At 42.0% G+C, this 17536-nt stretch overlaps 1 protein-coding gene across 2 annotated transcripts in view; it reads left to right on the forward strand.

Annotated features, from left to right (window-relative positions):
* Window positions 1–13385, forward strand: part of NCBP3 (nuclear cap binding subunit 3) — a 30818-nt gene extending 17433 nt beyond the window's left edge. The window contains exons 5-13 of one of the 2 annotated variants that reach the window (XM_069945204.1): window positions 1336–1455; window positions 3512–3618; window positions 4825–4933; window positions 5789–5888; window positions 7071–7168; window positions 9113–9380; window positions 10100–10245; window positions 11312–11482; window positions 12959–13385. In XM_069945204.1, coding sequence (XP_069801305.1) covers window positions 1336–1455; window positions 3512–3618; window positions 4825–4933; window positions 5789–5888; window positions 7071–7168; window positions 9113–9380; window positions 10100–10245; window positions 11312–11482; window positions 12959–13194 — 1355 coding nt within the window. In that variant the 3' untranslated portion in view covers window positions 13195–13385. The remainder of the gene's footprint in view (window positions 1–1335; window positions 1456–3511; window positions 3619–4824; window positions 4934–5788; window positions 5889–7070; window positions 7169–9112; window positions 9381–10099; window positions 10246–11311; window positions 11483–12958) is intronic. The other variant, XM_069945205.1, reaches the window with a different exon arrangement.
* Window positions 13386–17536: the final 4151 nt, after the last annotated feature.

A 17536-nucleotide genomic window follows, 5' to 3' on the forward strand; every position in this document is an offset into this window, starting at 1 on the left:
TCTGCTACAAATCACAAGGTACAGCATTAAAGGGAAACGCCAGCTATCCCATAAAAAGTCATATAGGTGCACTCACCGTTTTCCTCACCGATTGTTTGACATCTTTCCCACTTGTCTGCGCTGGGGCACTAGTACTTTGTGGGAGAGACTGATGGAAAGTAGGAGCAGGGTGGTTAGTCGAGAAGTGCTCTTATACATGTACTGTTTCTGATATATCTTCCTGCAATTTTCTGTTTTAAGAATTGTCTCTAGGTATTTTGTACACACTATCGTCCAGACCTATTAACCATCTTGTGAGATAAAAATGCCCTTTTCATTTAAAGGGAACCAATCAGCCTGTTTGGGCTGATATGGTTCCCTTGAGCATTGTATAAAGCACTTGGAGCGGCCCCGGCACGTATCGGCCGCAGCAGGTGCTTTATAACGGAGAAAATGACTTTTATTCCCCGGCTCATGACTAGATACGAGCGGGGAAGTAGTCATGGTAGGCGGCTCCCCGCTCGTATCTAGTCACTGCGCTCTGCCTGTCAGCGAGCTCGGCGGGGTGATTGACAGGCAGAAAGGCCAGTAACTGACCTCTCTGCCTGTCAATCATCCACTCTGAGCGCGCTAACAGGCAGATCGCAGTGACTAGATACGAGCGGGGAGCCCCCCACCATGACTACTTCCCCGCTCGTATCTAGTCACGAGCCAGGGAATAAAAGTCATTTTCTCTAAATGATTGCGAACAAATACTTTTGGGGACGACCTGAAATCATTCACCATAATAAATGGAGCGATAGTTGTTAGTTACAATTGCAATAACGATCATTTATATACTCTAGTACATGAATGATAGTAATTACAAACAATGGGTTCATACACTGACAGATTTGCAAACAGTTAATGATTATTTTATGGACCGCTCAAAAGGTGCGATCAACAACATACGAATTAATTTTCATTAGTCATTTGATTGTTGCCTGCATACACACGGAATGATTATCGCTTAATTCGAATGATATAGCAATTTTTTTGCATGACAATCTCTGTGTAATAGGGCCCTTAATGTTAGATGGTAGCAAAGCCTTTTCTTACAGCGGTGTTGGAAACATTTGAGGCTGCATGGGCTACCTCCAGCTTTTCCTCCAGTATGTGCTTTACACCTGCTATTTATACTCTGTCACTGCTAGGCAGATTGTTTTTACAGCGTTCATGGAGCAGTAGTTAATCCAGAGAGGAAGGGGTTTATTAGCTCTATGGGTAATTGTTTTTGGTGAATGAGTTTGAGTGAGCAGGTCTGTTCCAAATAACTGTTTTAATGGTAATACAAGTGTGAAATTTCTTTGCTTCCAGGCAATGTAGTCTGGCTTGATGAGGTGACCGCAGCTCGGGCCTTGTTAAATTTAAGCACTATGCCTACAGATGGTAATAACAAAAAAAGCGAAGAGAGTATATCTGCAAAGTCCAAAACAGGTTAGTACCTTATTTGTTTTTGTAGCTGTTTCTTTATTTTCTTGCATTTAATCATTGTTAAAATTAGTCCAGGGAAAAATGTTTTTTAAAAGTTCTCGGCAGGGCTGTGGAGTCTGTAAGCCGCAGCTCCGACTCCGACTCCTGAATTTTATCAGGACCGACTCCAACTCCAGTCTCCAGCCTCAATGTCCTAAACTACTCACAACTAGACTAGATGGAGCAGGTGGTCTTTTCCTGCTGACAGTCTTCTATGTTTCTAACTAAATATTCACCATACTTAAAGAAACACTGCTAACAATGCCAGATACCTGTAATATAGAGGTCAGCCATAGTGATATACAGGGGGTCACACATAGTGATATAGAGAGGGGTCACACATAGTGATATGGAGGTCACACAGTGATATAGAAGGTCACTGTGGGGGCACGCACAGACACACACAGACTGCGGCAGCCATAGCATACACACACCCACACAGCCTGCTGCAGCCATAGCGCACACACAGCTTGCTGCAGCCATAGCACACACCACACACACTCGACTTGCTGCGGCCATAACACACATACACGCAGCCATAGTGCACACACGCAGCTTGTTGCAGCCATAGCGCACACACACACAGCCTGCTGCAGCCATAGCACGTGCACACACACACACACACAGCTGTAGCCATAGAACACTGAAGAAAAACACACAATCTTCTCCCAGAGAGAAAACACCAGACTGAGGACAGAGGTTACTGCTACACTACTTATGTCTTCTCCTCCTCCTCCTCCTCATTACACATGATATCTTCATATTACACTGCTGCTCATATACAGTCATCCAGCAAGAGAACAGCACAGATCTCCCCCACACAATGGACTCTTCCAGCTCAGAAAAAAACTGCCAAATAGTGACCGACAACTTTTCCCCGACCACCCTTATGTAATAGGGCCAATGTCCTATTAGAATGTTGCTCATAATATATATTCATGAGCAAAACTTGTAAAATTCATATCAAAATTCAATTCTACATTTTTTTAAGATTTTTTTTAAAGCTGGAGTACATTTTTTTCCGACTCCAACTCCAGCCAAAACTAGCTCTGACTCCGGCTCCACAGCCCTGGTTCTCGGGCATGAAGTAATATATGAATAGGTTAAAGGGGCTGTCTAGTATTAGGAAATTCTGCTTGTGGTGTCTCTGGTGACCTTCGCTGACTGAAGACTGACTGCCATTTGCTGACAGGATAGCGCCATGGCCAGTGATTAGCCGAGCAGGCTGTCACTAGTGTCTTGGAAGTTGTGGCAGCTACAGTCAGCAGGGGACACCAGAGATGCCGCAACAGGACACGGGGAGCACGGATAGGTAAGCATAGCATGTTATGCTCTCCAGCAGGGAAGCATTTACATAAATAATTTCCTTATGCTGGATAACCCCTTTAATTTTTGTCAAACCCTGCTTGAGCACATTTTTGATTAAAAAAAAAAAAAAAAAAATCCCCCCCCCCCCAGACAACCCATTTTAAAGGAATGCTCCAGTCTAGTTCAGTGCTTAAGGGGGACAGGGTATGACTTTTTCATTAATTTAAAAAAGAAAAAACTTGCTTGGCTTAAAAACTTTTGACATGTTGTCGAGACAACTGATTTCTAGAGCGAGCCGAGAGAAAAGTGTGCGGATGAGTGCTTTTCTTCCTGCTCTGTGTTCGCTATTAAAATGGTCCCATACACTTAAATTGGGAGGTTGCTTGGTCATGTGGCTAAGAGCATGGAGAGAATGCACTTAGAGCTCACTTCTCCCGGGTTATTCTAATGATCACTGAGGGTCTGAACATCCAGGCCCTGACTGATCAAAACTTTTGACACTCTTTTGAACAGTGCCCATTTAATGTACTTATTTATTATTCAGTTTTATTTTTCTATGGATTTTAATGCTCTTTTATGTAAACATAGATTCTTAAGTATAAAGAACTTTATTTATGGATACCGTCCTCTTTGGAAAACACCTTTGTATTGACTAGGTTCCTTGGTTGGTTGCATGTGCTACCAAATGATTTGGCAAGCTTTTCTCTTCCAGATCGATACAATGACAGCTCTGAGGATGAGGCAGAAGAAGGTGAAGTGGATGAAGATAATCCAAGTGATGCAGAGGAGGAGGAGCCTGAAAAGAAGGTTTTGAGCACGGTGTGAAGTCATGCATTTCTTTCTTGTGCAGTCACTTTCACAGATGTATATTGTCCATTGTGCTTATTATACATGTAATATGCAAAGTGTGGCCCATTTGATGCTTTTTAAAGTTATGAAAATAGTCGGATCATCATAAATAATCAGGAAGAAATATGCAATGTGAAAACATAGCCAAAGAGCTCCAGTGAATAGCTAGTAAAGAAATATTTTTGTACTGTATGGACCCGATCTGGCTCCATACAGTACACCTTTTATGTGGCACTAAAAATAATGTGTTGTCAGGAGCAAATCTCCCTATGTAAACAGGATGTACAGCCAACAATCATGTAACTAAACAACCAGCAATCATTCCCAACAGCAGCCAATAAGCACCAATTTATTAATGGAAATCTGTCACCACCCGGGCCCTACCTGAGGGGCTGACCGTGTGCTGTATGTTGACAGTCCTTTTGTGAGTATTGTAACTTTTGGTAATTTGTCTGTAGAGTGGAATATGTTCAATGTCCTATTTTTAATGAATCAAAGAGGATTTGTGGCTCAGCATTTGTGCTGCACTTTGGCACGCCTCACCACTCTTTCCTCCCCCCTCTTCTTGAATAATCTCTGCTGCCCAGCCTCCTGCTTGCTCACACTGTCAGCTTATGTCTCTGATTGCAGTCCTCTGTAAGCAGTTTGTCTTAAAGAAACACTTAGATATAGTTGAATCTCCACGCCTTACTTGGCAAGTTACCGACCCCTCAGGTTGATAATCGTTTAGTGTTATAGCGCACGTTTAAAGATCATGATTTGTCCAGCGATGGACTGCTGCCCATCACTCCGTTTGCCTGGCCCCTCCTGTTGCTTGCGGCTCGCTTTCTGTGCATGTTATAGCACAGGCAGTGAGGAGGGAATGAAGCGGGCAGCGCTGACAGGTCGGTGCTTGCTTTCCCCAGATTGTGTAATACTGCCATAACCCATATATAGTTGGTCGGCCCCGTATTGGGCAACTGTCTGTCTTAGGCTCGCAAGGTACAACGGTTTCAGAAAGAATGTAACAGTGTATTTGTAGAAAGAAAAGATTCTATGAATGTTTTTGCAGGTGGTGTGGTATTATACTTACACCATAACTCCATTATCAGAAACAGATTCTTAAGTAACCTTTTCTTGAATATTTTATCTTTGGGATTTATATAGGTGGTTACATTTGCTTTTTCTTTTATACAGATGGACACATTGTCTCAAGCAGAACAGGACTCCCTAATGAAAAATGATGTTAGGCTCTCCCTGAAAACATTCAAGGGGAACCAGCTATTTATGAGATTTGCTACCAAAGGTATACAAACCCATGAGCTTCTTCTTAGTCAGACTAGTTATTTATGGAAGTTAGGAATGATATCTAAACCGTAGACTTCCAGTGACTTTATGTAGTTGTTTTCAAAGAAGAGTTCCATCCAAAAACTTCTAATCAGTGGGGTGCCGACATCTGACACCCCCGCTGACAAACTGTTTGGTTACAACTGTGGTGTGGGGTATAAATACTACATGGGAACCACAAGCTTTGGCTCTGTACATTGTTTGTAGTGGTGGCGCTGGGTTACTGCAGACAGCTACCAATGAAGTTAACAGGGGTTACTCCGCGGTAACAGTGTCACCACCACAGTTGTCATACGGAGTTCAGGCATCCAGCCTCCATACGTTGTTTATTTCCAGTGCTGCTCGGGTGTTGTATGCAAATAATTGTTTTTAGCTGGAAAAACATCTGGTCTGTATTTTTGCTACAGGTTTAAAACAGTATATAGAAGGCCACACTGTCATCTTAGTGTAGAATAATTTTTTAGTTTTTTTTTTCTGTCCAGAGCAGGAGAGGTTTTCTATGGGGATTCACTACTGCTCTGTACAGTTCCTGTCACGGACAGAGGTGGCAGCAGAGAGCACTGTGTCAGACTAAAAAGAATACAGATTTTTTTAAGAAGACGTTTACAAATCTATATAACTTTCTAGTACCAGATGATCTAAGGCTACCTCACATTGTAGATAAAGAGAGGACACCAATTTATTTATTTATTTAATTTTTTTTTTATAAAGAAAACAATGGTGTCTGTATTTGTGTCCGCTTTTGAAAATGATTTCTTTTAGAGGGAAGTGCAAGTAAAACATTTTAACATCTTGTTCTGATTTTTGGTTTTAGAGGACAAGAAAGAGCTGGGGGCAGCACGAAGAAGCCAATATTACATGAAGTATGGAAATCCAAACTATGGTGGCATGAAAGGGATCCTCAGCAACTCATGGTATATTTGTCATGGAGTTGTACAGAGATCTAAAAGCTTCTGTTCTTGGCATAGATATCAGATAAATGTTGTCAATTTTATGATTACCAGTCATACACTGTATCGTTGCTGTGCCACAACCCATAGATTAGAAACATAGAAGATTGTCTGGAGAAAAAGACCACTTGGTCCTTCTAGTAAGCTGTTTTAGTATTTTCCTTCTTATCCTAGGATAGATACATGTTTATCCCAGGCAGGTTTAAATTCTGTTATAAGTCCTTAGCCGAAATAAATGTGGCACTCACCATCTGTAGGAAAAAAAATGCGTGATAGCTTTTATTCCTTCACCGAACGGACAACATGGAGTGGACAAGACAATTAGGTGGCAGCTGTTTCGCACGTCATGTGCTTTCTCGCAGCCCTGACATCATCACATACTCCCACCCTTAAATACATCATGTAACATCACTGAATATTTACATATTTAAAAACATACACTTAGTGATTACAAACAATGGTAGTACAAAAGATATCTTTTGTACTACCATTGTTTGTAATCACGGGGTCTGTATATGTTTTTAAATATGTAAATATATATGTATATTTGATCTCACTAGAGGTCTATACAGCAGAATCACAATCTCCCTCTTCCTACTGGTTATACCTCCAGCTATACAGCCCAGCATACAATTTGCTTTTCCCACTGCCTGGTTGCACTGGTGACTTATTTTAAGGCTGTGAGAAATCACTACCTCTAATTCCTTCTCCTCTGCAGTCTTCGCTAATACAGAACTGCCAATGTGATACTCTTGATAGATGATTCCTTCTTCCCTAGTGCATTATTTTACATTTGAAGACATTAAACTGCAGTTTGCATTGTTTAGACCACTTATCTAAAAGCTAAATAATTTTCCATATTACTGAAACCTCCAGGAATATCAACCCAATCACACACAGTGTCATCAGCAAACAGACAAACCTTACCTGTTTGCTTAATGTCCATTCTAACCACCATTGTGATGGAAAGAAAAAAGTTTGTGTAAAGCTTGAAGTACTTAGGCATGGCAAGACCTACTGAGCCTCGTCCTGCAAGGACAACCAAAAAGTCACATGTTACCATATCTTGTATATTATGCTTTATTTTAAAAGTTTTTTATGTTGGGAGATCCATAGGCATAAAATAAATCAATCTTTTGTATGTAGGAAAAGGCGATACCATTCACGCCGTGTCCAAAGAGATGTAACTAAGAAGAGGACGTTTATTGGAGATGATGCACCTGCCTACCAGCACCTTCATTCAGGTAAATTAAGACGTTTTAAGTTAAAGTGGGAATATATATTTATCACCTTTCTCAGTAGATGAGCAATACCTATTCATTTTGCAATAACTTCTTTAAAATGATAGATAAAAATTATTAGCAATGTAAGCTTTGACTTCATTCGTACTTCATTTTCTTTCTCCATTTGTTATGTACAGGAAATGTTCTCTGCATATATGTCTAAAGCATAACCCAATCTTATACCAAAGTTTGTGCACATTGCCTATTGACTTGCTTTGTGGTTAAAAAAAAAAAAAAAAGACCCAGACCGATAAACTTGTGACATGTCGAAAGTTTTTTGTAACGACAGGTACACATGAAATGTCTTAACCTACATCAGTTTTTGTAAGGCTCTGTTAACACTACTTTTGTAGTTAGTTTAAAGGGGTACACCAAAGACACAAAGTAAGGGAGCGGTGACTGCTACCAGCAATCTCTATGCTTCTAGCACAGTGAGTGGTGACAGCAATCACCACTCACTGTCCAGTAGCTGCCGGACAGCTTCTGCATCGGCTGCAGAGTCCCTTGGGGAACTGAAGTAATTGGCCTTTAGTTTTCCATGGCCCCCTAATTGGAACTTGACTGTTCACTTAACATTTGATGTGCTCAAACATAAGTATAATCACCTAATAGGATGACCAGTACTTTTCACTGGTTGGTATAGGGATCTGAATGGCGCATGAGGGTTGCTATTAGACAAATATACATTACGAGTGGGTTGGTTTTTTTAAACGTTTATCTACAATTTTACTCTTTATGTTTGAACACATTAAAAGTTAAGTTTTACAGTCAGGTTGCAATAATGGAACCATTTGACCCCCGGGCCTCAGGCCTGAGGGATAGGACTAAAGGTCTATTACTGAGACTCCTGACCTCTGACTAGACGGTCTTTTTTTAGCAAAACAATTTTTAATACAAAACAGTTAACACAAAAATCATATTACCATGTGTGGATAGTCTAAACTATTATAATTCAACATTAAACCCTGTAATTAAAGAAAATTACCCAGTGCCAGTATTTGAATATTTTCCAAGATGACAAAAAATGTAAACAATAAAAAGAAATATAAATTGGTCATTGTTGTAACCATACTGACCGGAAGAAAAAAGTTTACGTGTTTAGTTTCACCTCCCAATGAATGATGTAAAACCTGACTCCGCCCCACCTTAACCCCTAAAGTTGCAAAATAAAATTTTTTTCAGTTACACCACACAAAGTAAAAAATTTAGCAAAATTGCAAAAACACACAGCCTAAAGGGTTCACCAAAAAAATATGGCTCTGACGATGAGAAAATAAGATTGTATAGGTTTTAGAAGGAGAGGAGGATAAAATAAACGGGAAATCTTAAAATTACCCTAGTCCTTTAAAGAGGATGTACCACCAGGTACGTCCTCTTCAACCTGATGCAGGGATAGAACGGCACCGTCACGAGGAAGCCGGTGGCGCAGTCCATTTTTCGAACCCCGGCCCGGTTCCCCTGTACAGCGCCGTTCTTTCCACGGTTACAGGCCTACCTCCAGTGCTTGAGCACCGGCCGGTAACCGTGGAAAGAACAGCGCCATACAGGGAAACCAGGCCGCGGTTCGAAAAACGGACCGCGCCACCGGCTTCCACCTGACTGCGCCGTTCTATCCCTGTGTCAGGTTAAAGAGGATGTACCTGGTGGTACATACTCTTTAAGCAGTTGTAAGGACTGATTCAGTCATTTTACGTGTATATATGCAGACTATACTATAGTGTGTAAGCAGAGCCAAATGCTGGCGCTTTATGGAATGATCTGTTTGGCATTGTAATGATTTTCAGTCCACCAGAAGCATTTTAGTATGTGCTGTAGTGTAGTTGGTTTTATTTATAGGAGACAAGCATTCATGGCCCTCAGGCTTTGAAGCTTGACTTATGGGTTGAATATTTGCCTGATATGTAGGCCTGGTGAATGTTCCAGAGGAGCCTATAGAAGAAGAAGAGGAGGAAGAGGATATGGACGAGGATGACCGTGTTGTGGAGTACAGAGATGAGCTTCAGGCTTTTAAAAGAGAGCGGGAGGGGGCAAGGCGTTCTGCAGCGAGCGGCTCAGACTCTGATGAAATGGACTATGACCTGGAGTTAAAGATGATCTCCACTCCCTCTCCTAAAAAGAGCATGAAGATGACCATGTATGCCGATGAACTAGAGTCACAGATAAAAACTATCAGGTAAGAGTCTTCCTGACGTGTCAATTTTTTGAAGTGGGGTTACAAATAAGTTATGTTAAAAAAAAATGGTTGTCCAAAGAATAAGTTGATTGATGTGATCCTGGATGGCTAAGTATGTCACTGTACAATCCAGCTTTCTCCTCGCCAACTAAGAGAGATTTGAACTGTAAAATTGTCCATGTACTTTTAGGTATCTGTCAGCCGAACCTTCCTTGGTCAACAGCTGTTCCTTTTGATCCTCCTTACACAAGCACCTTTTTATGTGTTCTGTATGGGAAGAAGCTGCATTTGGGCACCATTGACTTTGGTGTATCTTCTACAGCATTGCCTCAAAGGGCTACATTATTTCATAATACAGGCCATCCTAGGTGAATATGGGCATCCCATCAAAATAGTGATGTTGACATATACTGTGGTGCACTGCAGTGGGCCACTTTAATGGGCTGAAAGTTGTGAGTTAGTGACCATAGGCCACATGTATGTGTTTATTAAGCAGAGCTCAAGAGCGAATTATATTCGTACCATAAGGCTATGTTCATACACAGTATGAGGTCTTATTAAAGATCATCCTGGCCGATACTGCAGTACCGGCTGGATGATCTTTAGGGGTGCAGAGTTCTGATGCAGGCGCATCCGTGCGAGCCCGCATCAGAACTCTCCACTGCACACTGAACACTGGATATTGAACAGTTAACATTTTCCATTATTTCCCTGTACAGGAACTCTATGAGATCAGATTCTACTAGCAGTGTGAAAAACCGTATTGGAAGTAAAACCCATTCTGAGAAGCCAGCTGACATCCGGCTCTTACTGGAAGAGAAGAGACAGAGCGGTACGAGCAGACAGGCAACAGGAGCAAAATCTGGTATGACCTTCTAAATGTGACTTATAGTAGTGCTATATATTAATGCTACTAATAGTAAGTTTACTACCAAGAAACATTCAGTATTCTTATATGGGAGTTTAACACTTTTGCAACATTATCAATGTTTTCACCAGAAAACTGGTGTTAAAAAATCACTTCTGCGCAAAACACTTGTAAAGTCACAGTTGTAAGTAAACCATTGCTCAGACATGTGCAACAATTTTTGGCCAAAATCTACACAAAAAAACATTGATAAACTCCCACTGTGTGTTTCGAGTAACTTTGGATGGCCTTGTTTTTATATATCTAACCTATACTGTTTTTATGCCAGTATAGTATTTTCCCCTCTACACACTATAATGTTATATTCCATGGAGAAGTACTATGAAACACATCTTTGTCCTGTGTCAGTGACAAGTCCTATGTCATTCAAGCATTTTTAGAGTGGGTTCACACGTAATGAATACGCTGTGGATTTCGCACTGCGAATTTTCAGCAAAATCCGCTGCAGATCCTGTCACTTTCAAAGAGCTTACATACTCGCAGCGGGATTGTTAGCCCCCTTAACCCCCACAGCCCAGTGCATACATTACCGCATCCGCCCTCCGGCTTGCTTCAGGGGCTCCCGGCATCTGGACATCCCTTTCAGCCAATCAGTGCGCTGCGGTGGGGCAGTGCACTGATTGGCTGAGCGCTGGGAGATGCCAGCCCCCGAAGCAAGCCGGAGCGCAGAACTGGTAATGACAATCCCGCTGCGAGTATGTAAGCTCATTGAAAGTGACTGCGTGAAATCCGCTTCAGATCCACTACGTGTGAACCCACTCTTACCTAGGACATGCACCAGGTCACGTGACAAAACCATGTTTAGTTATAAGCAGAACATTATGGATACTGTCCACGTGTACCATTTAACCTCTCCCTAACATCTACTGTACACATGTACAACAGAAGTCGTTGGTATGAAAAACTAAAATGTCGCCAAGAAATCTTCCTGTGGTTGTGAAGGGGTTAACAGTTTGCTGAGCAGAACTGAATTATAGAACCTGTTTTGGATTCCCCTTTGCAGATGTGCGACAGAGGCTTGGGAAGAGGCCACATTCCCCTGAACAAAGAAAGGTTTCAAATAAAGCTCCAGAATCTCGCAGAGAACCAGTTTCTGATGTGCACAGCCGGCTTGGTGTACCAAAACAAATGGAGGGGAAGGGACTCTACTCTGACAGCAAAGAGAAGAAAACTGGTAAATGTGTTCACTGTTTGCCTTGATTTTACATAATTGTTGTGTAAAACAAGATTTTGATAGTTCAGAATGCATTTTGTCAGAATATAGTCTTCTGTCAGCCATCAAGAGCCGAGCACGGGAGGTATTCTATCGGGATTTGCTCCTGCTCTGGACAGTTCTTGTCAGGGACAGTTGTGGTAGCAGAGAGCAGGGTAGGTTCTTTAGGGCATACAACCGCTGATAAGTACTGGAAGGGCTCAAGTTTCTTTTTTTAACAGGAGAAATTTACTTAACCCCTCTGGAGTACCTATTTAAACATAATTTATGGTGTTTTTTCCCCCCTTTTTTTCTATATTTTAAAACAGTCCTGATATCATGCAGTTCACAGCTCAGCCTTCCTTCCCTGTGAAATGATCTCTGCAAAGGACACAGAGTATGCACAGACACCTTTCCCGTTCATGCCATTAGGACATTTTCTGTCCATTGTTGCCTATGCTGTAAAGAATATATCTAAATGCTGTTAAAAATCAGCTAAGGCAAGATGGCTGCCCATAGTAATGTATAAAAAAATAAAGTGCAGAAATAGAAACCGATTAGAAAAAAAGAACATGTATCATTATCTCACTTTAATAAGTAAAAACAAAATCTAGTCAAGAGCAGCCGTCATTTCCCCTATACATCCATCCAGCAACCTCCACAGGAGGTTATAGAGATTTTCCTGTAAGAATCCTTCTTGCCAGTGAGAGATTGTGGTCTGTTTAGTTCTTGTGGAATATGTAAACCTATGTGCATGCTGATATAGTGGCATGTTTATGGTACGTGTTGTCCGTCTTCAGCTTTTTCATGTGGGTTTTCACCTTTTGCAGTGCATAGGATTCAAAACATAGTGAAATGTAGGGCTGTGCGGCTCTGTGGCTCAGACGGGTGCTACAACCTCCAGTGGTCAGACTCCAGACGAGGCAGCACTCCAGGATGCAGTGAAATGGAAGATGATTTACTCACCCATCAATGTGCGACGTTTCGATCTCCCTATGAGATCTTTTTCAAGCAACAAAAAACTTTTGTTCCTTGAAAAAGATCTGATAGGGAGATTGAAACGTTGCACATTGATGGGTGAATAAATCATCTTCCTTTTCACTGCATCCTGGAGTGCTGCCTCTTCTGGATTTGTTGGATTCAGAACATAGTATATCTGTATGTTTTTTAGAACAATAGAGATACAGCGGCCCTCCGAATAAAGCAGTGAATTTATTCACCCATCATGTTCAATACTGTATTGTACATGATGGGTAAATAAATTCACTACTTCACTATTTTTGAAGTGCCACCTTATCGCTATTGCTTTGTGGATCAAGTGGAGTCGGGCTCTGACTTCTTTGAGGCTGTGCACCCACCTGAGCTATTGCCGCACAGTGCTGTCTACACACAAAGATTTGTATGTTTTCAGAGTATAACAGTATAAGTCACATCCAGCTTGCTGTTTTTGTCATGTAGGCGGCTTGTGGAATCGATTAGGAACAGCACCAAAAGACAAACCCAAACCAGTTGAGAAGGGACAGAAGGTCATTGTAGCTCCAGAAGAAGACGACTCTGTGCTGCAGCAAGCCTGGGGAGCTTTAATTAAAGAGAAGGAACAGATTCGGCAAAAGAAAAGCCGCCTGGACAACTTGCCTTCCTTACAGATTGAAATCAGCCGAGAGAGCAGTTCCGGCTCTGACACAGACTCATGATAATAGACTTGCGTTTCTTGGGACAATGGCTTCCAGTAGCATGGCAGCAACTTGAAAATGTGCCGCTCCTGCCTTTCAGACAATTGTTTTATACTGAAGCTGAGACGCCAATAGTGGCAGCGGTGTTCTCAATAAGGCTCTACAAAGTTGATGTCTCGGTGTGCCCGGGGATTAAAGTGTATTGGTTAATATGAAGTGATTCTTTTTTTAATATCCTATGTAAACTTATTGTGAATGGGATAAACACATTTCTTTGTTTTATTTTATTTTTTTGCTTACTTGGATCAATTTTTACCTTCTGGACATATCTGACTTGACGTCTGCTATATAGTATAACATCCAGTGCCTGTGCGCTGTTATCTTTGTGCATTTTCACCCCGAGTAAATGTGGTCCATCAGATTTACTAAATTCTGCATTATTAGTTACATGATCAACAAATAGCTATGTATATCTGTATCTTCTATCTTGCATTTCCACATTAAAGTGGATAGCCACCCTTAGTCAGTGTTTTCCTAAACTGTAATGCGCAAGTAAATGAGGTACTGTATGTACATGTATACACTATGCTGACTGCTGCCTAGTTCTCAGTACACATGTAGCTTCCCTTCCCACTCCAGCCAATGCATCGATGTTATACTATGGAGGAGGCTGTATGCTTTATACTATGGACTGACTTGTATGCCACATGCTCCTCCTAGACCCCATCTTATGGACAGCGAAGCAGCACATTGTTTTAGCTATATGTGCCTCATTTACATGTCATCAGGCTCAGAAATACCATGGGGGACCGATGCTAAAAAGCCTCTGACACACTTTCCGGCAGATAAGCCAAAGGATTTTACATAAATGCACCAAGGCCACTTTGAAAGGTGTTTTCACATATGTTATTAACAGCAATCCAACTCCTGCATAAAGCCGGAGCTTGCATGTTTAGGGGGTACTATGTTCACATGTAAAGATCAAAATAGATTTTCAAGAGTACCTACCGCAGACCACCAGATTTGTCACAGGTGTGCGGGTTGGAATGCTACAGATCTGCGCCTGGATTGGCTTTGTTTAGTAGAATACGCCTTGATGGTGCGTTCACACCTACAGGATCTGCAGCTGATTTTCTGCAGCAGATTTCATTTAAATAACTGAACACAGCATCAAATCTGCTGCAGATCTGCTGCAGATCCTGTAGGTGTGAACGCACCCTAAGGGTACAAACACACACAGCAGATACGCAGCAGATTTGATAATGTGTTCAGTTATTTAGATCTAATCTGCTGCGTATCGCAGCAGTAAATACGCAGCGTATAAGCCGTGTGTGTTTGTACCCTAAGACCATGTCCACACATTGTATTTTTCCATGAAAAACAGCCGTTTAATAAGTGTTCAGTTGAATGGCAGTAAATAGGACTATGGCTGCAGTGTAAATACACTGTATACACCATGGCTATTGTTCACAAAATAATGTCTATTTTCTATGGCCACAGTTCGGTGAACTTACAGAGTGAACATAAAGTCTAAAACGTCTTTCATTTATTTATTTATTTATTTATTTTATGTCCTGTAGAGCAGTTATGTCAAACTCTGGCCCGCGGTGCCATTACGTTTGGCTCACCAGGCAATTCAGAGTTTACATCTGGCCTGCCATGGCTACAAAATAAGAGACTACTGGGGAGGGCTGGCTATGATATGAGACAATTGGGGAGGGCTGACTACTACATGTGACTACTGGGGAGGGCTGGCTATGATATAAGACAATGGGGGAGAGCTGACTACTATATGTGACTATTGGGGAGGGCTGGCTATTATATAACAGACTATGGGGAGGACTGGATACTATATGAGGCTATGGGGGAGGGCTGGCTACTATATGAGACTATTGGGAAGGGCTGGTTACTATATAGGACAATTATTGGGAGGGCTGGCTAATATGTGGGGCAATTTTGGTTGGGTTGGCTACTACATGGGGCAATATTGGGGGGGGGGGGGGTTGCTATTACATGGGTTGAAGTTTAATCGTGGTATAGGAATATACCATGTCATTTATCATAGTACACGAATGTGGGCGAGCTGCCGGGATTCCGTAGTGTGCACATGCCCTTACAGGACCAGCGATCAGATGCTTACTCACCAGTAGATCAGCTATTGTTTGCCTATCTTCCCATGCAATAGGGGTTGTACAGGTGATAAAAGCAAAGGGCTGCACAGGCTCGTGATTTATTTTCTTTGTGCAGTTTTAGACACCTGATCATGAGAAGGGCAGCTTGGACTGCTTAACACAGCCTTTAACTGGTGGTTGTTTTGAGACTCATAAAATCATGTTTTCTTTGCTCTAGAGCTTTAGAGTTTGTTCTGAGCTGCAGTATGCATGCCTCCTCCCTTTCCCACCCTTGTATAATTGATGTAAAGGGTTTGGTTTCCAGCACTTTTACGTCAATTATGCAAGGCAAATTATGCATGTGTGCTGCAGTTGAGTTTGCCATTGGCAGAACTATAAAACCTTAAATTGTTTCAGGTGGGGGGAAAAACAAATATCTGCCCATGTTTGTAGCTATGAGCATGAAACAGAGATAAGGTCATAAAGGAAAGACTGGGATTGCTCCTCTTTTCAAATCCATTTCTGGCTTTTGTTTCAAAAAATCTGTCAGATAAATCTGTCTGTGTAAACACACCCTTAGGCCAAGGATGGGGAACCTTTAGTTCTCCAGCTGCTGCAAAACCAATTCCCATCATGTCTTTCCAGGCAATGCATTGTGTTGTTTGAAATCTTTACAGCGGCACTTTGAGTAGTTCTTCCGAGAGAACCTGCTGATATGCTGCTGTAGCTGTGTACCTCAGTAGTACATAGCCACTACTTTAACCCCTGTCCTCCCCCAGATTGTTTGTTAAATCGCTAAATGCTCTTATGCAAATTACTAGCAAAAGAGCATTTAGGGTGTTGCTCTGGGCCAGAGAGCATTGCCGTGCCCCGTCCTGCCCAGTATGCATATTAATAACTGCATAGTGGGCTGTATACAGGACGGCTGCGCAGGAAAGCAGTCCCACCGGAGACAGGCTACTTCTCGCACATGCGCTAACCCCCGGGCCGCTGCCGATTCTCCCAGAGGTTCCTCAGGACGTAAGTATATACATTATACTTACGTCCTGAGGGACCTCCGGGAGGGGCCGTTGTTCCATGCACTTTAATGTAATTGCACGCTGTCAATAAATAATAGCTGTTGTTGCAACCTGCAACAATGGCCATTGTTTATTGCTAAAATACAGTGTGTGAAAGTAGCCCTATTATGCATTTTAGACACTCTTCCACCTGGTATGAAAAAGGGGCGGGGCTTGCTTTGCGCAAAAAAATACAGCTGAATCTGGCTGAAAATTCTGGCAGACTTCAAGTTAAGTAATAGATGGGGTAAACTTTGCACCAAAAAACTAGACAGTCTTTAAATGCAACAGATTTATCAAACAGCCTGATAAATGGTGCTGCACGGGGGCCCAGGTTCCTGCTCTCCTGCCCAGCCAATCAGTACGTTGCCCAGCCGCCGTCACTGGCTAAGTGGGCGAGCCAGAAGCCGGGAGCCCATACAGCAAGAAAGAGCAAGGACGGGGTTATGTATACGCCGACAGCGTGGGGAGGGGGGTGATTTACATACTCACAGCAGTCTGAAAGATCCACTACAAGTATGTATTTACATAGGAACTGACAGGACCTTGGATGGTAACGGATCTCGCTGCAAAACTCACAGCGACATTTCCGCTGCGATCTGTCGTGTCTGAAGCTGCCCTCACACTGGATGTACAGACCTGAAAACATTTGCGCACTATGTAGAAGACCAATCCTAACTTTAATTCTGTAATGGCGGGCAGCCTTTATTTGTACTAACAGGATTGCACATAAAGGGACACAGTAGTAATGGACATTAATTGTTTACAATATATATTGATATAAAAACAAAAACTTACAATAAAAATTACAATCTGGAAAAAGGCCACAAGGAATGGGTTTCTACCTGATTTCCGGTTTCCGAGCTCAGGCATTAAAGGCAGAGTCTGGTTACCTGAAGGATTTTGTTATTCAGGAAAGCACATGACAAGGTAGGTTATTCCTCACAGGTGGTACATGCGGATTTATAGGAATAAAATTTACACTTATTTACAACTCTACATAGTTATATTGCATTACACAACCATCTCCCCATCAGCAAGCTAGATTACATTTACAAAGGAAGGGTCAATGACAGACCATGGCAATAGCACTGATATAGTTGGATATTACATGCAGGACAATTGCTTCTATTCTATGCAACTGGACACGATGGCCACATCAGCATTCATTGCTTCTGACTGTAATGTGGTTGC

This window comes from Dendropsophus ebraccatus, chromosome 11 (assembly GCF_027789765.1).
Source record: "Dendropsophus ebraccatus isolate aDenEbr1 chromosome 11, aDenEbr1.pat, whole genome shotgun sequence".
NCBI lineage: Eukaryota > Metazoa > Chordata > Amphibia > Anura > Hylidae > Dendropsophus > Dendropsophus ebraccatus.